Below are 23,360 nucleotides of genomic sequence, written 5' to 3' on the forward strand. Positions count from 1 at the left end.
GTGTTCAGCAGTTGATGTCCTGTGGCCTAAATGATAATGATAAAATAACAATCGTATCTTATACACAAAATAATTTAATTTACCTTTAAAAACCTACATTCAATAAACGGGATATCACAATGTAAGTTACCTAGTTTGATCTTATTGGGGAAGTTATTATGTACCAAAAAGTCTTATTACTTAGTACCGTATAAAAATGATATTAGATGATTTGACTATCAGACAACTTAGCTAGCATCAAAGACGTTTTTGACCCCAACCACCCCAAAACCTAGTCAACTAACTGAAGGCTTTTTCTCACGGAGAAATCCCGGAGGATCCAGTACAGTGTACGTATTAATATTAAACTAATATTCACACCAATATCCCGCAAAAAACCGATCTGTTCAAAGGAATGAGAATTTCAAACATTTGTCTGTCCACACGACAGTCCAGTTTTGCTGAATTCTGCATAACTGGATACTGGAGAAAGGGCTCTAAGAAGTCGCTTCAAATAAAGCACAATTACGTCAAAATGTGCAAAATCCCATCTCCATTGAGCCAGAGGTGTTTGACGCGAACCCATAACGAGGTAGAGTTTATACGGCAATGCAGAGAAACGCAACTTGCCGTGCCGTCCGGGTCAAAGAACCCTTTTTAAACACTCGCAATTCTTCCGAAGGGGTCGTTCATAGTTATGGCAGTAGCGATTTTGTGACGGCAAAGGTAGTTCAAAGAAATTTTGTGAGGCAACACTTCAAAGAAATTAAAAGTTTCATCATCATCGTTTTAGCCATAGGAAGTCCACTGCAGAATAACTTTCAGATTGGCCGGTTGATAGTGAAGTGAAGATAAACAGAAGAGCTCGATTACTATATTGTACCTATTCATAAACATTACTATGAGATCTCAAAGTGCGCGTGGGCGCTCAGGCTAACACACGAACCAATCACAGAGCTCTATTCAGCGCTGTGCGTTCGATTTGTTCCTTCACTTAAGCAAGTACCGTCTGTGAATACGGGCGTAAGATAACAAACATAGCTTTGACTGTGGGACGCCTATTTAACACGGTCAAAGATTATCTTTTATCATGACATGCAAGTCTTGTCAGTCAAGACAATGATTTCCTCGGATACCTATTATGAGCATTGCATAAATAGAGACAGTGACTTCTTACTTAAGATAGTCTGAACTGTAAAAGTAAAAGTTCAATCAAAAACATGTTCTTGTAAAATGTTGCCAAGACGAAACCATATGGCTCGCACTGTTAAAATGCTATCAGATCTCATGTGCAGCTTTTACCATACACGATCTTTCGTAATGACCAAAATCGCTACAGCTTATCGCTCCGTTTATGGTCTGCGTGCTACCGAACATCAATGTTAAATTATTAGCTAGTATTGATCGCCTCGTAGTTTTATGCCTAGTGCTAGCTACCTGGAACTGAAAATTTATACTAATAACAGTAATAAGTAATTTAGTTGGTCTACGGGGGCCAAATAACGACTGAAAACATGACTGTCATTATTTTATTAACGAACTAAAATGCTATATAGCTATAAAAGCTACTGACTCATTCATCGCGAAATCTCAGAAACTACAAGTTTCAAATTTCAATGCTTCAGTGCTAACTACTTGGCGCCACTGTCTTCGCCACTAGTAAGCAACAGTGACCTTACTCTAGAGTGGCGCCATCTGATAAGTTCTAATACGAGAGCTCTCGTTAGCCTACGCGCAGACGCTGCACTCGGGCGATGACGGCACGCCGCAGAGGTTTTACTGGGTATACCAAGTCCTTTTCAGAACGGAGCAGCGCCCTTTTCAGGGCGCCGGGAGTCCCACACACCACCCTGTCCCTCGGCAGTGGTAAAGGTGCGCAAAGCATTTCCTCCGCGACAAAAAAAAGGCTCAAATCTATGGTTTGATTGTCTGAGCTTTAGTTAAAGACCCATTACACTGAACTGTCCAACCAAACACATTGACAGGGGGGCGCCACCATCGTTCAACTATTTAGATTCCAACGTGTCAAATTATATGTATTGACGGTGGCGCTCCCCTGTCAGTGTCACAGGTGGGACAGTTCGTTGTAGTGGAAATATACAAAAAATGCCAAGTCTTCAGTTTCTTAGGGCTTGTTTGCACGGGAACATTCCGTTTTTTGCAGAAACTGTATTTTGCAGGATCTTATTCATTAGTATACGGTTTTGATAATAACATTCACACGGATATCCCGTTTGCAGTGTCCCATAAAAAACGGATCATCATCATCATCATCATTACAGCCATAGGACGTCCACTGCTGAACATAGACCTCCCCCAATGCTTTCCATGTTGATCAATTGGTAGCGGCCTGCGTCCAGCGCTTCACTGCTTTATGATGTCGTCGGTCCACCTTGTGGGTGGACAAAAACCGATCCGTTATTCCAAGCAAACACACATTCGCACGACAGTCCAGTTTAACGGAATCTTGTATTACTGGATTGTTGTGGGAACGAGGTTTTATTTATTTGCTAATTATTTAAAAATAAAACAATTTTACAAAATAAGCTTTATTTGTCATAACAATTTGTGTCGTCTTGCGCTTCAGATGCTGTTGCGTAAACTTACAAATAAAACTATCCTTATGTAAATCATTTATATAACTTTGAAAATTATATTATTTACATTTGTTTCACAGCATATTTAAAGTACAATTTTCATTATGTACAAAATATATTGGTAACATATTAATTTATACAAATTAAGTGAAAAAGCAAAACACATTCTACGTACAGACAATAAAACTACGTACGAATAGAGAAAGGCTCACATACTAAATTTTAATCTTCAAAAGAATTAAAACAGAAAATAATTGACTATCTACATCATACCCAATTACTTTCAAAATGTAGTAGTGATTTTCTTACGTTTATAAAAAATGCTTTACTCCGGTGCAATATTAAATGAAAGTTACACAATATAACCTTTTTCAAAATTAAATAAAACCAATATTTAACTTTCACAAAATTATAACACGTATCCTCCAATAATAATATTAATTGAAATTAATTGTTGCAATTTTTAAATTTGTACTTTAAAATATTATTTGTCTATTTGTAATGAAATGCATTGCTATTTTGTTATAAGGGAAGCAAAATTACAAATACATAGTTATTTGTGATTTTGCTTCTACTTAAATTTTTGTACGATCGAATAATTAATTTATGTCTTCATGATATGATTGGTACAATTTGTTATATTTTTATTAAATTTATTTTAGCATGTTTTAATTATTTTTCTATGTGTGCAATGTACATCACACGATAAGCACTAATATCACAAAAACATGGCAGATACATTAAAATTATTGAAGGCAGTATATTATAATTTTATATTATTTAGTTGTACTTTGAAATATAAATAATATTTTTTTTATTTCATACTAAAATAGCATTTTTAAGATAAATGACAAACTTATAACGTACATAATTTCATGTAACATTTATTACACAAAATATTATTTTGAAGATAAATTTACTTAAATTATATCTATAAGTGAATATAATTCATCTACATTTTGTTTGAATCTACAACTAAAACGTTGCATAATACTTTAATTATAATTAATTTTAAGATTTTAGTACAAAAACTAAGTTGCATTTACAATAATTTTAAAAAGCGAAAAACTTTATTTCACTTTTGTTTCTCATATTTATATTTTTCTGATAAAAACTGAATTATTTACGATATCTCAAAAATTCAAACCGTTATTGAAACTGAAATTATGATTTTCACAAATAAATCCACTTAACTATTTTTGTATTTCAATAATTATTATCATTTGCCTTAATATTTTTGCACTATTCAATAGGAATTATTCTATCTAGGTATACTTATTTGCTAGTTTATACAGAACACAATATTAAAGTCACGCGTTTCCGGAAGCAAAAAAGATCAAAGAAAACTTATACAACTATAATATCCGGCATAGCTCAATTTTATAACAAAGAGACGCTCATTTTTTATGTTATCAATTTTCTCAAAACATTATTTATACAAATATCAAGCAAAAGCCCTGCAGCCCGCCAAAATCGTTTTAATACTGCTCATTTTCATATACCACCCCAAAAAATTTGCGTTTGCGTCAGAATATGTCATTGAAACAAAATATCGCTATTTTATGTGTGAAAAACCACAGTATTGGAGTCACTACTTAAGCTTCGAATAGTAAAATTCAATATTTCATTTCATTATTGCCATTAATCGTTATTGTAAAATGTACCTCAGTTTTCATAATACGCATTCGCAATATTGATGTAGCGCTTTTAACTAGCTTGCGATGAAGTAACGTGTGTGACGTCGTTGTTTATAATAGCACCGTAAAGTGACCTCGAACAAAAGTTCTTTAGTAAATTATTTTAAAGTTATGTAACGTTTAACACGACAAATTTAAGGTGGTGCTATACATGCCGCCCGTATTTCTGTAGTCACTTTACTCATAGTAGCTACGTGGCGTAGCACTGGCCGTCTACGAAAAACAAAGGCTACGCCGTAGTAGAGAAAGTTCTTCAGTGATTACGTATGTTACGAGGCTATGAAATTACGAAGTGTTTACAAGACTTATTTCTTGGTTAGAATAAATACGGCTATAGTGGACACGACGTAGTCAGTGCTACGGAACTTTAGGGTTAGTTACGCCTCAATTAGTGCTACGAACCTTAGAAGTGATCACTCGAAGTCAATGTTACGACCAAAAAAATGTAGCCACATACGTAGTAAGTGCTACAGACTTCAGATGGCTACATACGTAGTCCATGCTACAACTTTAGCAGTAGTAAGTGCTATAGACTTCAAAAATGGCTACATGTAGGCAATGCTACAGATTTTAACAGTAGCTACATACGTAGTAAGTGCTACGGATTTCAGAAATGGCTACATACGTAGTCAATGCTACAACTTTAACAGTAGCTACATACGTAGTAAGTGCTACCGATTTCAGAAATGGCTACATACGTAGGCAATGCTACAGACTTTAACAGTAGCTACATACGTAGTAAGTACTACAGGCCTCAGAAACGGCTACATACGTGGTCAATGCTATAGACTTTAACAGTAGCCACATACGTAGTAAGTGCTACAGACTTCAGAAATGGCTACGTACGTAGTCAATGCTACAACTTTAAAGTCGCTACAAACGTAGTTAGTGCTACAGACTTCAGAAATGGCTAAGTACGTAGTCAACGCTACAACTTTAAAGTAGCTAAAAACGTAGTTAGTGCTACAGACTTCAGAAATGGCTACATACGTAGTCAATGCTACAGACTTTAACAGTAGCTACAGACGTAGTTAGTGCTACAGACTTCAGAAATGGCTACATACGTAGTCAATGCTACAGACATTAACAGTAGCTACAGACGTAGTAAGTGCTACAGACTTCAGATATTTATGGCTACGTATGTAATATACGCAGGCTTTAAAAGTGGCTACGTAATAGTCAGTGTTAAGAACTTTAGCAGTAGCTACCAGTCACTCACGTCACACAAATGACGTCATCGCAAGATTAGCCAATCAGCGTCTTTAAAGCTGCGTATAGTTGCGGGGGGAGGTGCGGCGGCGGGCGGCGGAAGCGCGGCGTCAGAACACTTCGTCACTCGGATCGTCATCCAACTCGCAGAGCAGTTTGCTGCTGTAAATAGAGAAAAAACTCAATTTAAATACAAATATTTGGGCATGAAACAAAGATACTTCGTAATAAAAACAATAGCACATCAACCGTAACATGTTCAATTTAAAACTGCGCTTATTATGGACAAAGTAAAAGCGCTTTTGCGTTGCAACTGTTTCACTTGATGTGCCGTTCTCTTTAGCACTTATGTTACTTATTTATAAGAAATATCACTCAACAGATTCTGATAGTTAATATTTTTAAACTGTTGCATTAATAAGCGGCATTATCATTCAAATTAGAATTGGTGGTCTGGTTAGTTAAGAAGACCGATAGATAGAAATTTAGAGAAAAATATACCAATTGAAAAAATTAAGCTTATTTAATAAACTACACTAAGGTTTCGTACTTTGTTCAAGAAAAGTGCTTGTTCTAATGATGACTAGATAGTTCAGCAGTTGACATTTTAGAAATACATCCGTGCAGTCTAATCTAGGTCTTAATGTAGTGTTTTTGAAGACTATTTTTCTACTTTACTTTCGCAATTAAAGATCAATCAAATGAGTAAGACATAAAAATTATATTAAAGGTTAATTTCAAAAGCCAATTTGAATATTTATTTCTGTTTCAATATTGTGGGTTATAGCATCTACATCTACTATTAATTTAGAATATTTTTAAGCGTTGAAGCCAATTTAAAATTTAGATAAAATTGTGTATAAAGTGGTTAATTGCGAACATAAAGTAGAAAAGGAAATTATAGTTTGACTGACGGATACAGTGATGTTACTGAAGTTTTTTGAGTCAAAAGATTGAGTACTTCACTCTTTACAGTGCATCAACATGAAACGTACTTGTGAAGTAAATTATTCCAACAATAATAATATCCACTACGATGTTCCATCGCCAAACTTGAAATCGCTATCGGACCTGAAAGTCCAGTATTTAGAATCATCAATAAACTAAAAAGTTCTCCTTTCGCAAGCACTGACACCGATATAACTCCCAAAAAATTAAAACTGCATTGAGATGAAGAGGAAGATTTTCAGTCATCAGTGCTCGTGAAGGCTGTCAAAAACAATCACTACAGAAATTAAAAGGTAAAAAGATACTTACTCCTCTTTACTCGCATACGATTCGGCGTGAACTCGCCTATTGCATGCTCTGTCGCAGCAGCGGCAGTGCCAATAAGCGAGCACACTTAGACTGAACACGAAAACAGTCGTGGGTAGCACCAGGGCCAATATCAAGCCCCTGACAGTAGACTCCCATGAATACCTCGCGACCACCAGATCTGGCCTCGTCAGGCTATAGTAACATGGAAATATCTTCGGGGCTTTAGGCCCTGCATACTCGCTTGCGAATATAGAACAGTTCACTCTCGGTGGATATCCGCAACCCTCAGGGTTGATTAGGAATTTCAAGTCAGTTTCGTCCCATTCCTTTGGTACTTTTGCGCCTTCCTCATAAGGTCTTCTTGCTAGATTGACGCGGATCTTGTGGCATTTTGTGTGGGCAGTTGTGCAGCCCTCCCGACATGATGCCCATGTGCAGTTGGTTAAAGTATTCGCTTGGACGTGTTCGGATACCGCACAGATACCAGCTTCTGGGACGAATTCTGCTAGAATGGTTTGGATCGCGGGCTCCACGACAAAGGGTATTAAGAATAGGAAGGCGAAGACTGCGAGTATAGCTGACGTGCCGAGGCAAAGTGACGTGTAGAACTTGAATCGCTCGAAAAAGTGCGTTAGCAACTGCTCTCTGGTCGGTTCTAGTGGCTTGAACTCCGGGCTGCCTGGTTCGGCTGAAGCTCCCATGGGGAGCGTGGATCTCTCGGAGGCGGCTGGGGAGAGGCTCCCCCGGGATCTGCTCATCGAAGACATGAGGAGTTCAGCCAGTAGAAAGCATTGCAAGCGGTTAGTCGTCTCTTAGTGAACCAGCCGGACCCTCGCAGAGGAGGGGAACGCCTGGAATGAGAAATAGTAAACGGCATTACCAATAAAGTTGGTCACATAAAACTTAATACAGCTTGTTTGCGTGACAACAGCTCATTTAAATACCCCCTATGACGTCATCTTACTGACGCTTGCTTTCTTATTATTTTTACTTACATACCCATAAAGAAATGGTTTAGGTACAGTTCACAACATGTATATTATAGGTTTTTAAATTTTAAAATTATGATTGTGTATTTGTAAATAAAAAGTAACATGTAACATGCAATTGTTTCTACATTTGTGCATTATGTCATCAGTTAAAAATAGCCAAGTCAATAATCCATTTGACAACCTACTCGTAAAATTATGACTTTATCAAATTGGCTAATCACCTAGAGACAATCATGTAATCAAATTCAATTACTACAAACTACTGTAATCACTCCACTTACTCTGTTAATAGGGTATGCATTAGTAACTAGGTTAAATTGAATCCGAAGTAGAGTTCCTTTCCTGTGTAGGAGAGGCCTTAAAATAAAATATTCAATGTACGCAAACTCCTTCCAGTCACGACATATTTATATCAAGGACAAATATATTAACTGGCTTGAACTGAAATACCACTATTTGGATTTCAAATCAGGGTAATAATTACCTGTATTTTGTTTGTATTTTTAATATATTTTATGGGCAATAAATTATTGTTTGTTTGAAAAAAATTCTTACGTGACTGATCTCAGAGTGGAGAAACAGGATCATTTGGAGATAGCTGCATTTCAGCTTGACCGCTGGTGCAGCCCTTGAAACGCATCTTTGCGTCATCACCTACTTCTACAGTCTTTTGACACAACATCAAAGTTATACACGACACAACCACCAACACTGTGGGTAGTACTAGAGCTACCAGAAACTGGCGATACGTTGTTTCCAGATCAAATCTGGCTACAACAGTATCTGGACTGTTTTCCATGTAGAAGCAAGGGAATCTTGCTTTGGCATTATGGTCAGTGCCATCTCGCCCGTAATCTTTGAGGAACTCTTTGCATTCATCAGCTAGAGTATTGACGCAGCCTTCCAGATTGATCATCAAGCGGCTGTCATTGGCCAATGTCAATTCTACTTCTGATGGAGCGATCATTCGATTCGGTGCTGCTCGTACGGTATACAAATACTGTAGGTACGTGAAATTGGTCAAATCTGTCAGCTCAGTTCTAGGCAACAAAGCAGCGTTTATGCAATCAACAGCCACAACACCCGACGTGCCATTATGCACAGCGTGACAGGACAGCATTAGCACTTCTTCACCAGAATCGTTCCACACTATCACACCGCCTTCTTCTTGGCCAGTTTTGCACATTTTGCGAGAAAAACCCTGTCCCCACTTAGCACTATGACGTTTTTGTTGCGGGTCGGGATGTCGACGCAGCGGCGATCGCAGTTGTACGGCGTTCGTATTTTTCTACAAGTTCCTCTGTTACACGAAAACAATCCATGAACGTCTATACAAGTTATCTTCCCTCTTCTCCCAGAACATTTCAAGGGCGGATCTGTTTCTCTGAATGCGCATTCAAAAGCGTCTGTTATGTTGATGCACTTTCCTTCTGTACAGTTGAACGTTCCTGTCAAATTTTTGCATTCATCTCGAATGCAGTGATACTTCCTGGCGTTTTCTTGGTCGATGCCGTAGCAGGTTTTGTTGGCTGCACTGCCGCATTCTGACAGGAGTAAAGACGTGCCGTTCTTTCTGACGTTGACGTAGATTTGAATGCAGGCTCCCGATGTCTTGCTGAGGCACCATTCTCCACACGATCCCCAGTCGCAGTTGTCTTTGTTGACGGCCCTTGTTGTGGTGCACATGATCGGTGTGGGGTCAATCCCGGAAGCGATGGCTCGCGTATAGGGCATGTAAATAGCGACTGTGAGGTAGACGATAGCGACAGCGCTGAGCACTGCTGTCATTTGGCAGACGCATATTGTCCCGCATATCTTTTGGTCTTGTGGTGGTATTATAAGGTCCTCCACTGGCGTCGGTTTCGGCATGTTGAGTACCCTCGGCACCCCGGTCGCGTAGCCACTGGCTCGAGGGTAGCGGCGTGCGCCTGCGTGGCGCTGCAATCGATACGGCGCAGTGCGGGCAACCCCGCTTGTGCTATTTTTTTAATACACCCCGATGTCAACGTCCTGACGTCGAACAATAATAACGGACCGTATGGAATGACATTAGAAATTAATTGTATGAGTTTGTTTAAACGATAATGCAGTTGACAATATTAATCACTTTAGACACTAGAATAATTTTAAATTCTTGCTTTAACTGATATAAACACGACCTTTGTCTTGTGAAACAAGCGATAAATAATTCGGATACTAATGCAGTATACACAAAAAATATCTCAGTGTATGTAATTGATAAGAAACTTTGAGCTGGACGAGAACTATAAATTACACCTACTGTACAGTCAACATTAACGTCAAATCATATTTGCATACAACAATGATAATAATAAAGAAATTACCTTAAAAGAAAAGAAAATCTATTTCGTTCAGGCATTTTAGACTAATTAACTACCTACCTTTATTTATATTTTTAAATATCATAAGACATTTTTCAATGAGCTCACGTATTGATGATAAAATCATAAAGCTACTTGTTTTAATTTCTTTAATTATGAGTTTTGTTCAAAGGTCTATCATTATGTAGTTATAATAAACAATATAAAGGACAATGCAACCGATTATTTCATACAAATAAAATTTTGACATGCCAAAACACACAAGTAAGAAAAATCAGTATTTTCCCTATCTTCGCAAAAAATACGTTTATGAAAATACCTACCTATTCTAGATACGATGCAATTAGACCATACATTTTAATTTATGCCGTACAGTGACGTATAAGGACTAGTGACTTACCGAAACAGATGTTTGTGTAACTTCTCAATTCTCACAATTATTAATAATCCAATCCTCAATAATAAAACCAATGTATATTCCGTGAACTGTACCAAATTTTTGGTCCAATATTTGGTGTATTTTCACAGTTTTTGTTGATTTATCTGTCGTGTATGCGTTTTGTGGGTTTTGGACAACTATTCTGAAGTTGGCAACGATTGGGCATGCGCAATGCGGACTTGTGCAGACGAAAGTCCATCAAACTGTACTTGTTTTTGTTTTAAAATCGCCTTTATTACAACTGCATAAGATAACAAGGTGTCAAGCTTGATATGCAGTTGTCTGTGCCACTGTGAAGTTGTCTTGGATGGGTTTAGTTTACCGCAACATTATGGACAAACTATAAATCTTACAGAACGCCTAAGTATTTCTCATTAGAGGGAAAGAGAGGGTTATTGCGGCAATTTGAAATTATTAGGGTTTATGGACTCCCCCGAGCAAAAAATTGATTGTCATGAAGCTTCCTTATGAACTTATTTTAACTATTTAAGACTATGTTATACAGTCCGGTAACAAGTTGATAAAATTAAATGTTCTTTATTTAAATACTATTAATTTACATCAACTGAAGAAAGCATGAGGCAGTCACAACTTGAAAGTTCTTAGCACCTGAAAGTTTTCTGACAATGGCACATCAAACTCAACATTGTGCTACGTATTAAGCAGATACTATAAGTGCTGCTTATTTTGCAACATTGCACAAAAATGTGTTGTGGACTGTACCATTATTTTTTTACATTGTGTTTTTGTAAAACGCAATTTATTATTTTAAACTTTGCACATTGATAAGAAGACCGCTACTTTACGCAAAATATGTTTTATTTTTAATAACGACAGCGTGCGCTGGGCAAGTTAAAACTTTTTTCGTGGAAAAGTACAATTTTGATTTATGACAGTCTTCAATGCGATTAAATTACTAATTTCAATTAACAGATAATTTCTACTTTAAAATATCAAAACTGCTTACCTTCAAGTCTCCTCGGTCTTCCGTCCATTTTACTTCACATTTCTTCTGCTCTTTCAAGTTTGCTCACTTTGTTTATGTTTACATTAACACGTTCGACTACGTTCAGTGCAGAGTCGTTTAAACGGTGCCAGGTTAACCCCGTGACAGCGCATGCGCGGTTTGGTGCCAGTTTATGTCATATTTACTATGTTTGCAGCGTTTTCATCGACGTTTGCAGATGTATTGCAGTGGTTTATGAATGTTTGCAAAAGATACTAAAACGAATGAAAAAGCCACCACTTAATAATAAATAAATAATCACATGAGAATCTTTGGACTCTCCGCAATGGCAGAGTCGTATACGGCTTTGATTTCCAAATAAACTGTTTTTTTTTTAAATCGCACTATTAAATTAATAACCATATTGTCTCATTTATGCAGAATTTGTAATATAATCATCAGGTAATATAATTATTAATATCAATAAATATACTCTAAAATCTCCATTTTCTTGTTGTAATTAAGGTACATAATACGGTTAATTAAGTAAGTTCAGTACGGCAAACGTAGGTACATAATACCCATTTTTTTACTTTCGNAAATTCTTGCTTTAACTGATATAAACACGACCTTTGTCGTGCGAAACAAGCGATAAATAATTCGGATAGTAATGCAGTATACATAAAATTTATCTCAGTGATTGATAACAAAATTTGAGCTGGACGAGATATAGTGCCTCTATACTGTACAGTCAACATTAACATCAAGTCATATTTGCTTATAACAATGATTTATAATAAAGAAAATATAGGCTAATCACAACCTTTACCTAACCCTATAACAAAAGAAAATCTGTATCGTTCAAGCATTTTAGACTAGATTTTATTCCTATAATTTATATTTTAATGTCAAAATTTTTTTCAAGGAGTTTAGTAAGCCAGTTATTTTTACTTTTTATTATGTATTATATGCATGTCTATCATTATGTTATAATAAACAATAGTAAAAAAAGGACATTGCAACCGATTATTTCATATAAATAAAATTTTGACATGCCAAAACACACAAGTTAAAAAATTCAGTATTTTCCCTATCTCCGCAAAAAATACGTTTATGAAAATACCTACCTATTCTAGATACGATGCAAATAGACCATACATTTTAATTTATGCCGTACAGTGACGTATAAGGACTAGTGACTTACCGAAACAGATGTTTGTGTAACTTCCCAATTCTCACAATTATTAATAATCCAATCCTCAATAATAAAACCAATGTATATTCCGTGAACTGTACCAAATTTTTGGTCCAATATTTGGTGTATTTTCACAGTTTTTGTTGATTTATCTGTCGTGTATGCGTTTTGTGGGTTTTGGACAACTATTCTGAAGTTGGCAACGATTGGGCATGCGCAATGCGGACTTGTGCAGACGAAAGTCCATCAAACTGTACTTGTTTTTGTTTTAAAATCGCCTTTATTACAACTGCATAAGATAACAAGGTGTCAAGCTTGATATGCAGTGGTCTGTGCCACTGTGAAGTTGTCTTGTATGGGTTTAGTTTACCGCAACATTATGGATAAACTATAAATCTTACAGAACGCCTAAGTATTTCTTATTAGAGGGAAACAGAGAGTTATTGCGGCAATTTGAAATTATTAGGGTTTATGGACTCTCCCGAGCAAAAAAATATTGTCATGAAGCTTATTTAAACAAACTTATCTTTAACTTGTATTTACGAGTACCTATTACATTATTGTCCGGTAACAAGTTACTTATTTAAACTTGATAATTATTATCTAATTAAGTAGTCACTATTTATTTACATCAACTGAAGAAAATATGAGGCAATTTGATAATTCTTAGCACCTGATAGTTTTCTGATAGTGGCAAATGAAACTCAACATTGTGCTACCATAATTTGCAAATAATAACTGCTATTTTGCAACCATATTATGTTATGGACTGTACCATTATTTCATTACATAATTAATTATGTTTTTGTAAAACGCAATTTCTTATTTTACATTTTGTACGTTGATAAGAAGACCGTCTCTATACGTTTTTTTTTTATAATCGACATCATTCGCTGGACTAAAGATAAAACGTTTTTCGTGGAAAAGTACAATTTTGATTTATGACAGTCTTCGATGCGATTAAATTACTAATTTAAATTAACAGAATAATTTCTACTTTAAAATATCAAAACTGCTTACCTTTAAGTCTCCTCGGTCTTCCATCCATTTTACTTCACATTTCTTCTGCTCTTTCAAGTTTGCTCACTTTGTTTATGTTTACATTAACACGTTCGACTACGTTCAGTGCAGAGTCGTTTAAACGGTGCCAGGTTAACCCCGTGACAGCGCATGCGCGGTTTGGTGCCAGTTTATGTCATATTTACTGTGTTTGCAGCGTTTTCATCGACGTTTGCAGATGTATTGCAGTGGTTTATGAATTATTGTAAAGAAATAAAACGAATGAAAAAATGGTAAACATTTGAGAATATCATGAGATATTCTGGACCCTCCGCAATGGCAGAGTCGTATACCTACAGCTTTGATTTACAAATTAAATTTAATTAAAAAATTTATAAAGATATTTTTTTAAATCACACTATTAATAAACAGTGGGTATTTATGCAGAATTTGTAATATAATCATCAGGTAACATATTAGTATCAATAAATATACGCTAAATCTCTCCATGTTCTTGTTGTAATATTGGTACATAATACGGTTAATTAAGTAAGTAAGTTATGTACGGCAAACGTAGGTAGGTACATAATACCCATTTTTTATACTTTCGAACATAATATTATTAAAAAACTAACATAAAAATAGTCAAAAGGAGTAAAAACTACACCAAAAAGTATCATAAAAAGGGTTCACTCGTGGGTAGTGACAGATGACTGTTCCAACATCACCCCTTTTGCCCAGCAACATCGGCCCACGCGCATCCAATCGTTCCTAAAGTAGCATCTTCCTTGCATCTTTATAGCTTGATCAATCGTGATGAGGCGCACGGCACCGGAACGCCAAGGTCGGGAACTGGTTTGAAGGGACACAAACTAGAGTTTATTGAGAGGGATTTANAGAGATGAAATGTAGTGAATTCAATTACGTGGGAAGATTGGCTCATACGTATGAGAGGATGTCCGTGAATTAATACTTTATGCTCATAAATAGGGATGTTTCCTAGGTAAAAAGGCAAGATTTTGAATTAGTCTGTCAGTTATCAAAAAAACTCGACACGTATTTTTCACTTTTTCAAACTTATGAAAATCGAAAGAGATAAAGCGCTCCCAATTTCAAAAGAAGAGGCCCGTGACGTCAAGGTAGCCTAAAAGTGTAGCACTTTGTGACGTCACGCGAAACTTTAACGCCCCATAACTTCGTAATTGCTTGTTTGATTGACAAATTAAAATATTCAAAGTGTCCAAGATTTTTGATGATTTATTCCTTCCTTGCATCTTTATCACTTGATCAATCGTGATGAGGCGCACGGCACCGGAGCGCCAAGGTCGGAAACTGGTTTGNAGCTGATGGATTTAATGTAGTGAATTCAATTACGTGGGAAGTAATTATGTTGTAGGTACGTCACTCTTTGTACAGTGTAATTCTTGTGTAGGTATTGCATGAGTCATTGAGCAGCAAATCTAGATCAGATCTTTCCATTTTTCTTTATAGTAAAGTACCTATTTACGTCGACCATTTTATTTCCTATATTTCTCTCTATCTAACATCTCTGAATAAATTACGTCAGTTAAAGATTTTGGTATTTATTGTCTTGCTCAAACTTACATTGTTTTGGTGAGAAAGACGAAAAGTAAATAAGATCGTCACATGAAGATTTGTAAACACAGATCAGAAAAGTAAGTCTAAAAATAACTTAAAAATCGTTATTGTCTATCAATATAAAAACATTTTGTATCAGTATTTTTACGTGTGTAATTATTAATTTGGAGTGTCTTACCCCATTAGTGTAAAAGGTCAAAGAGTACACACAATTATAAATACATAGCAGGCAAACTTGGCCATTTTTTTCATAAACTGCTGTATCTTTCCATTGAATTGGTAGGTATATACATATAAAAATCGCAGAGGCCGTCCGGGTCAACGGACAACAATAAATCAATGATCGGAGCTGCCCGCTCATTGTGCGCTGCAATTTAGCTATTAGACTTGCGCGCGCGCACACGGGGGCTTATTTTAAACCGACTTTTAAAAAAGGAGGTTTTCGTGCACTACTTATTTTTAACAAGATCGTGTTTAAATTTACTAATTAGACATGCGCCCGCGCACAAGGGGTCAGATTGTTAACCGACTTCAAAAAAGGAGGATGTCATAATATCCTCCTTTTTGGAAGGCAGTTTTTTAAAAAGATCGTTACATAAATTAGTATGTCAACATAATGCCCTTAAGGTGGACAAACGACCTATAGGTTAGGTAAAGGTTGCAGAAAGGCACTGGATGAAGGCATTGGACTTATATTCACGTTTGGGAACATAGAGTTATGTTTAGTAAGATACTAAAATTTTTAAGTAAGGTACTCGGTGAAAACTTGGCTATTTTTGACAACTACCTTTATGACGAAATACCTTTAAGTTTTATTTGACCTTGGTACTTCCCATCATGACCTATTCAATAAGATAACATGTTTGTGAAAAAATAAACACATGCAAATTCAAACAGCTTACGAGTACACACAATTTTTTAATGTTTGTTCACTTATGATTTTTGTATGTTTACTTATGAATGCAAAATAACCCATCTCCAGTTTTACTGCCCTAATAAAATAGCAAAACTAGATACCCACTTACTTATTAATACTCAATAAACGAGTCCAGGACTGGGACTGGTTTCGCATCATTAATAATAAAAATACAATTACAACAATTATAGTAAATATCGAGTAGTGTGCGCCGAAGACATCAGTTGAGATGTGACACAGGCTAATCCCAGATCATTCCAGACCGGCCTGTATTGGGCAGGGGTGCGCAACATTTTGTGTTCAGATAATAATATTCCATACAGAACTTTATTTAAGGTCTTAACTATTCATCATATCATCATTGACTTATTTACGCCGGTATTTACAAATGATGATTTTTGAATAGAGCTCTGTGATTGGTTCATGTGTCAGGCGCAATGTGAGACCTCATAGTTTGTGTAACGCCCGTAGCGTTTACCAGAGGCAAGTGGAAGATTTGGTCTGAACTCCTCGTGCTGGTCAAATGGATTTAGAGTAAAATAATCTACATCACATACTCGTACAATTTTTCTAGTAGCCAACCAGTTCCTATGGATTAGTTAGGAAATTGAATGAACGCTTAAGAATAAAAGTGGAATTTTGTGTAGCCATTTCTTAGCCATGACCATAACGTTACCTACTTCTCGCCTCGTCACACGCGAGATATTCAAGGTCTCAAAAATATTGTTTTCTACTATAACGTAATCTTATGAGTAGTATAAAACATGTACCTATATCTCTTAGAAAAATATTGATTCAACAACTTACTACATCCCCTTTTTCGTCTGATTAATTTCGTTGCGGGTCCAATGACAGTTTAACTTTCCCCCGGGACAAATTTAATCTTCTCTGATTGGGTTTTTATTGGCGGTCAAGCTGTAGATCCTAGCTACACAGGAGTTGCAGCGGTGGGAAAGAGAGGTGGAAATAGTCCCGTTACTACTTTTTGTTCGTCTGCAAAACTTCAAGATACAGTCTGTCTTTAAACAAAAAATCTATACTTATAATAAATCTGTAGAGAGGTCAATTCTGTACATGAAATATATTTTCAAAATAACTATCAGGGGGTGATTAGTGATCGATACTGACGCCAAAAATGCAATCAGTAAAATTTTTGTCTGTCTGTCTGTCTATCTGTCTGTCTGTCTGTCTGTCCGTCTGTATGTTCCTTATAGAAACAAAAACTACTAGACGGATTTTAACGAAACTTGGTGCAATTATTCTTCATACTCCTGGGCAGGTTATAGTATACTTAGGAATTCCCACGGGAACAGGAATTAGCGGGAAAATCCTTTTGTATGAAAAATCTAAACCGCTTAAGTTAGACGCTTGAAATTTGGCTTGTAGGTAGCTTAGTAAACTTAGAGCTTAGATACAACAAGGGATTCCCGAAATTTCCACGGGAACGGAAATTCGCGGGAAAATCCTTTTGTATGAAAAATCTAAACCGCTTAAGTTAGACGCTTGAAATTTGGCATGCAGGTACCTAAGTAAACTTAAAGCTTAGTTACAACAGGATATTGCAAAATTCCCACGGGAACGGGAGTTAGCGGGAAAAAACATTTGTATGAAAAAATCTAAACCGCGTAAGATAGATGAAGGGGGTAAAACGGGATCCACGCGGACGAAGTCGCGGGCGGCCGCTAGTCTTTAATATAGGTCAAATTGTCTAGACATCCAATTATTTATGAAAAGGTCACAGACAGAGCTCGTATAAATAATTAATATGAATATCGCTCAAGGAAATATGAATATTACCGTGAAGTTATAATAACAATAGTTTTATGCTAAATTATACTAATTAGTAATTATTCAAAAATGTAACTCTAAATACCGTATTATGATTTAACTACACATAAGAATATTCATAATAATTATAGTATGTTGGCTCTTTTCAGGGCGCATACACGTCACAAATATCTTGCTCTACCACTTTGAGACAATAATATATCGGCTAGTACCGACAATAAGTGCGTTTTATCTTTTTTTAAATAAAAATTAACCCAAAAAATATTCCATTTTAATTTTGAATAAACAATTCACCACCCCTGAACGTCCTGCGTAAACGGATCGACTCCTGCGCACGCCCCGGGCTATATAAAGCTGCGTCTGCCCACGGGTACGCATCATTCCACCATGAAGACCTTAGTCGTGCTCGCCGTCTGCTTCGTTGTGGCCCAGGTGAGTTTTATCACTATCAATATAGCCATCTGTTCTGCCCTTTAGATACTATGGCGTTGGTCTTTTTGTTCGCTATAAAGTTACTCGTAAAAATCATTGGTGTTTATCAAGATCGGATAAGGGATAGGTCTTCCCTTTACAGCCTTTTGGGTTAGTCTTTATGTTTGCAATAAAGTTATAAATAAAAATAAATATGCTGAGCATCGGTTCTGTGGGCATTTAAACAGGTTCATTGCAAAGAATATTCACATTAATCGTAGCCCTTGCCAAGTGTTTTGTTTGTATTTTAATTTGCTATAATACTCGTACCTAGAATTTAAATTCTTGAACCTTAGAACTCACTGAAAAGCAATTAACCCTAGAGTGGGCTCGTNGAGCTCGTCTTTTTTCGTAACGCCAGTGGGCGCGTGGGGAGCATTTTGCCGCTCCTTTGTACAGTGATTATGTTTCGGCAATATAGACTTGACATAGGTGTGTGCAATGTTCATATTATGTTCAGCATATGTGTTATGGACTAGACGTCCTATGGCTGAAATGATAATAATGATGAAGTAAATAAAATCTTAAATAATGTCATAAAATCTATTATTTTTTTTATTTTTCAATTTAACACGTGATACTTTTAAATTCTTTAATTCAAATATTTTTTTAGCCTTTACAACAAATAAAAAATAAATACACTACAAAGTAAGGTCTAATTTATGAGACAAATTTTTACTTACATGAGTGGGCGTACGGTGAGAAAATTGCCGCGTGGCGTAACCTGACGGTAAGAATCTCATCCTCAAGAGGCCATTCATGCACTGATTGTTGATGCAATTGTTTAATGATAAATGTAAATGTTATTTTTTAAGTTTTTGCAACGCCTTCACTGGGCGTCACATATTATTATACAAAATTATGTTCTACCAACCCTTACCTATGTGACATACAATAAATAATTTGAATTTGATGGCGTTAAGCTTTTCAGAATGAGTTGGGAACGAACGCAGGGGCAGCTACTAAAAGCTCACACTTAGAGGGCAATTTATTGCTTTACGAATTATTAACACTTTTTTTGCAAAGGGCGGCAAAATGCTCATAGCGCGCCCACTCTAGGGCTAACTATCAGCCAATCTACTTTTATAAAATAAAGTAGTTAATTACAGAACTAACACAAATTTACTTTTGCTAGCTCCTGTAGAGTCCGGACCTCATTTTAACCTAAACTTGAAATAAAATAATTTGAATTGAAATGTAACTTGACATTATTATTTTGTTCAGTCCTTCACCGATGAGCAAAAGGAGAAGTTGAAGAAGCACAAGTCAGAATGCCTATCGGAGACGAAGGTGGAAGAAGCGTTGGTGAACAAGGTGAAGACTGGTGATTACAAGGTACGAAAATATTACAGACGCACACATTTTCTGTAACTGTAAGTCTAGGCGCTGTGGTCTAGTGGTAAGACCACCTGCTTCAGACGCAGAGGTCCCGGGTTCGATTCCCAGTGGGGGCAGATTTTTCTGTTCGGTTTGGTTGGTGGTAGGGCTTGTTCTAAGTCCGCCTGGCTAGCTACCACCATCTTACCTAAGTCTGTCGCCATAACAACAATGTTAACATTACTGTGTTCCGGCAGTTAGAGGTAAGATAGCCAGTTCCTCCGTGGTTGAGGATTCCGGGTGAAGCTCGCTTCCACCTTCGGCCTGATCGTCACTTACCATTAGGTGAGATACAGGATACAGGCCAAGAGCTTCCTCGTTGTGCATAAAAAAAGACCATCAATTTTTTGTTGGTCGATAGTTGGGCCCGATTTTTATTTGTATGAAGAATCGTCCAAATCAAATAGGTGTTATGTGTGCACTTCCATACATGCCCATACTGATCAACTGCTCGACTAAACTATGGGCCGACGAAAAATCGATGGTCTGCGCATAGGCTAAAAACCTGTTTCTATAATATTAGTCATTGTTTGCGTATGATATAGGTACTGCTTTAATTCCTTCTATAACGATAGAAATTGAAACGTAAGAAAATACATTTAGGTAAGTAACTATTTACTGTCGGTTGGATGCTGGCCACTGCCAATCGACCAATTTGGACAATAGGGGGAGGCCTGTGGCTGATATGATGATGATGACCTCTTATTGTTGCAGACCGAAAATGATGCCCTGAAGAAGTACGCCCTCTGCATGATGATCAAGTCGGAGCTGATGACCAAGGAGGGCAAGTTCAAGAAGGACGTCGCCCTGGCTAAAGTTCCCAACCCAGGTATGTATTTATCTATTACTGTAAGGTAACGTTAGCCCAAACGTTGGTCCAACAGTGTGGACTTAAAAATAGCTTGTTCCAACGCTAGTGCCAATACTTTTTTCTGGGTTCATACGTTGGACGTGTGGCGTTTGGTAAATAGCTTATACAGACAAGAATATCAAGCTGATGAGAATAAGAATGGCATCTAATACGGTTGTAATAGATGTTATTTTGCGACAAATATTTGGTCTGAAAATTTGCTAAACAAGCTGCAAGCAGTGACAGTAGCATCTTTAAGTAGGTACCTATAGTTGTATAGGTGATATTTTGAAACAAGAGTCTGATGTACTGACATAGATTTACACAAATATAGACTGTAATAAAACAGGTTCTGATGGTGTTAGTGAACTTACAAAAGGTATCGCTTCGATTCTACCTGATGCACCATATCGACTTAATAGTTATAACGCAATTTGACTACCCTGCATTTGTCCACTCCATTTGTATACGATCAGACACCAGAACTTGAATAAGAGCATAATGTTTCAACTCCGTGTCTTAGTGGCATACGGCTCAATATTTTTGAACATACTTTTATTAAGAACGACATATTGTGGTAAACTGATATGCTGTAGACGGTACATGGAATCGATTTAAGCTCGAATTATAATTGGCCTTTGTTTTTCGGGCTTGTAATCGATGCAAAGCACAATCGCCATTTTTATCCTGTTAGATAAAAAATCTAACAGTTGAATGTTGCAGACATGATCTTTTTTTTCACTTCGTTATCAAGGAAAAAACAAGCAAAATAGGTATTTTAAAGTAATTTATTATCATCCCAAAAATTTTTGGTAACACTTATTGGAACTCATATTGTTTTGCAACTGGTATCTTAAGTCATTGACTGCCAAGACACTAGACACATTGTTCGAGGTTCACCTAGTAAGGCTCACGGCGTCCTACGTATTAACTAAGAGAAACATTGAAAAATTAAATTTAATATATTATTGAATGTACAAAATTGTCCACAGCTGATAAGCCAGCGGTAGAGAAGGTGATCGACGCCTGTCTAGCCAACAAAGGGAACACCCCCCACCAGACAGCCTGGAACTACGTCAAGTGCTACTACGAAAAGGACCCCAAACACGCCATTTTGACCCAATAAGAGCTCCAAATAGAGTATCTTTTTGCTCAAGCTGCCTTCAAGATTGGTGATCCATGGCCAATGTCATTTGTTCCTATACTAGTCAGTTGATAGTGACATCAACAGTGACCTACGAATCGGTCAAGTCAGTTATGACCCCAAACTGACACTTAGCTTGAGCAATTGAGATAACCTGTTTATTGAAAGGCAAATACTTTGGTTCATCATCATTGGCTTTAGTTATCGAAGTATCAACATCATCTAAAAACATCAATTTGTAACCTTTATTTTCAAAAACCATGTCATAATAGTTACATGTTCTATTACTACTAAATTCATCCAAGTGAAATTAAATACAGGGAACAATTTGGTTGTAAAATCTTTATCAATACGGTGACTGCCCAAGCGAATTTATTAATTAGAGAAATAAACAGTGGAATTATAGTTTTGGTTTTTATTTCCCCATTTATGACAAAATTAAGAAGAAGAAGAATATTGGTTTTTATTTCCCCATTTATAGCAAAAGACCGAGTTTTGATAAAATTATTATTAAATGAAGATACTTAGTTAAAAAAAACATGATCTATCCAGAATCTAATCTGGGGCGATATACGTCACATCGACAATTTGAAGTCACTATTAGGCCATACACATTAAGCCTTGGCGTAGACCACCAACTTTTAGTTGGCCGATAGTTGGGTCGGGCTGTTAATCAGTATGGAGAATAGAGATGTATGAAAGTGTGCACACTATAAATACCGATTTTATCGGCCAATTCTTCATATAAATTAGAATCGGGCCCAACTATCGGTTAACTAAAAATCCTTGGTCTGCGCCTAGTCTAAATACTGGATTGCTTCTACTCGTAGAACTTACGTAGCTAGAATGCAGCGGAAACAACAAGTTAAACTCGTTTATCTCATTGAGAACAAAAGAACATAAATTNACCTTAATGAAAAAGGGCTACTATAAAGTTGATGATTATTAAAAGATAAAAATGTTTGGAATGTTTAACTACCTAGCTCGCATCAATACTTTGTATAGACTATAATTTGTATATTTTTAAGACTGTAAAACCTTGAAAAGGAGGCTGACAATAGTGTCTGAGTTTCTTGCGCTGGACGTGCGACGTGTAAAAGCGCTTATTTAAAGCCTATTTGCAAAAATAAATGAATTTTATGAATTTAATTTAAGAGAGACACATGAAGATTTGTAAACACAGATCAGAAAGATGTACTTAAGTCTAGATAACTTAAAAATCGGTATAGTCTATTGATATAATTTACGAGTACCTACATTTAAGCAAGTAATTATTAGTTTGGAGTGTCTTAGCCCGCCATCGTAAAAAAATTATTAAAGTCGTTACAAGTGAAAAAGTGCACACTATTATAAAATTAAATAACCTACATAATCATGAAAACTTAGCCATTTTTTTCATAAACTGCTGTATCTTTCCATTGAATTGGTAGGTATAATATAAAAATCGCAGAGGCCGTACGGGTCAACGGACAACAATAAATCAATGATCGGAGCTGCCCGCTCATTGTGCGCTGCAATTTAGCTATTAGACCTGCGCCCGCGCACACGGGGGCTTATTTTTAG

At 36.5% G+C, this 23,360-nt stretch overlaps 3 protein-coding genes across 4 annotated transcripts; 1 reads left to right on the forward strand and 2 right to left on the reverse strand.

Annotated features, from left to right (window-relative positions):
* Positions 1-5,592: 5,592 nt before the first annotated feature.
* Positions 5,593-7,506, reverse strand: Teh2 (tipE homolog 2 phospholipid transfer protein). Its single transcript, XM_028302145.1, has 2 exons — positions 6,740-7,506; positions 5,593-5,644 (listed from the first exon to the last, which is right to left on the reverse strand). Exons 1-2 carry the CDS (start codon positions 7,504-7,506, stop codon positions 5,593-5,595), a joined length of 819 nt encoding a protein of 272 aa, XP_028157946.1.
* On the reverse strand, positions 7,383-9,891 carry Teh3 (tipE homolog 3 phospholipid transfer protein). Its single transcript, XM_028302150.1, is given in 3 exon segments — positions 7,383-7,590; positions 8,287-8,886; positions 8,889-9,891. Coding segments are annotated over 2 exon segments (1,302 nt in total). The 5' UTR covers positions 9,601-9,891; the 3' UTR covers positions 7,383-7,590; positions 8,287-8,296.
* Positions 9,892-18,288: 8,397 nt separating this feature from the next.
* On the forward strand, positions 18,289-22,202 carry LOC114351082 (general odorant-binding protein 56d-like). 2 transcript variants are annotated; one of them, XM_028302130.1, is made up of 5 exons: positions 18,328-18,387; positions 19,115-19,156; positions 19,651-19,761; positions 20,518-20,632; positions 21,646-22,202. In XM_028302130.1, the coding sequence occupies exons 1-5, from the start codon at positions 18,343-18,345 to the stop codon at positions 21,777-21,779; spliced, it is 447 nt and encodes a 148-aa protein (XP_028157931.1). In that variant the 5' UTR covers positions 18,328-18,342; the 3' UTR covers positions 21,780-22,202. The 2 variants fall into 2 exon arrangements, with proteins under 2 accessions (XP_028157932.1, XP_028157931.1); XM_028302131.1 differs by lacking the exon at positions 19,115-19,156 and having other exon boundaries at positions 18,289-18,387.
* The last annotated feature ends 1,158 nt before the right edge of the window (positions 22,203-23,360 follow it).

Source organism: Ostrinia furnacalis, unplaced genomic scaffold (genome assembly GCF_004193835.3).
Source record: "Ostrinia furnacalis isolate ACB-3 unplaced genomic scaffold, ASM419383v2 OfSCF1084, whole genome shotgun sequence".
NCBI lineage: Eukaryota > Metazoa > Arthropoda > Insecta > Lepidoptera > Crambidae > Ostrinia > Ostrinia furnacalis.

What these genes read in the sequence shown, in the direction of transcription:
- Teh2 (XM_028302145.1), bottom strand. Translation starts at nt 7,506, where the DNA reads ATGTCTTCGATGAGCAGATCCCGGGGGAGCCTCTCCCCAGCCGCCTCC. An exon ending in TCGTATGCGAGTAAAGAGGA is followed by an intron (nt 5,645 to 6,739) that starts GTAAGTATCTTT and finishes CTCTATTTACAG; the next exon opens with CAGCAAACTGCTCTGCGAGT.
- LOC114351082 (XM_028302130.1), top strand. Translation starts at nt 18,343, where the DNA reads ATGAAGACCTTAGTCGTGCTCGCCGTCTGCTTCGTTGTGGCCCAG. An exon ending in CCGCGTGGCGTAACCTGACG is followed by an intron (nt 19,157 to 19,650) that starts GTAAGAATCTCA and finishes TATTTTGTTCAG; the next exon opens with TCCTTCACCGATGAGCAAAA. An exon ending in GGCTAAAGTTCCCAACCCAG is followed by an intron (nt 20,633 to 21,645) that starts GTATGTATTTAT and finishes AATTGTCCACAG; the next exon opens with CTGATAAGCCAGCGGTAGAG.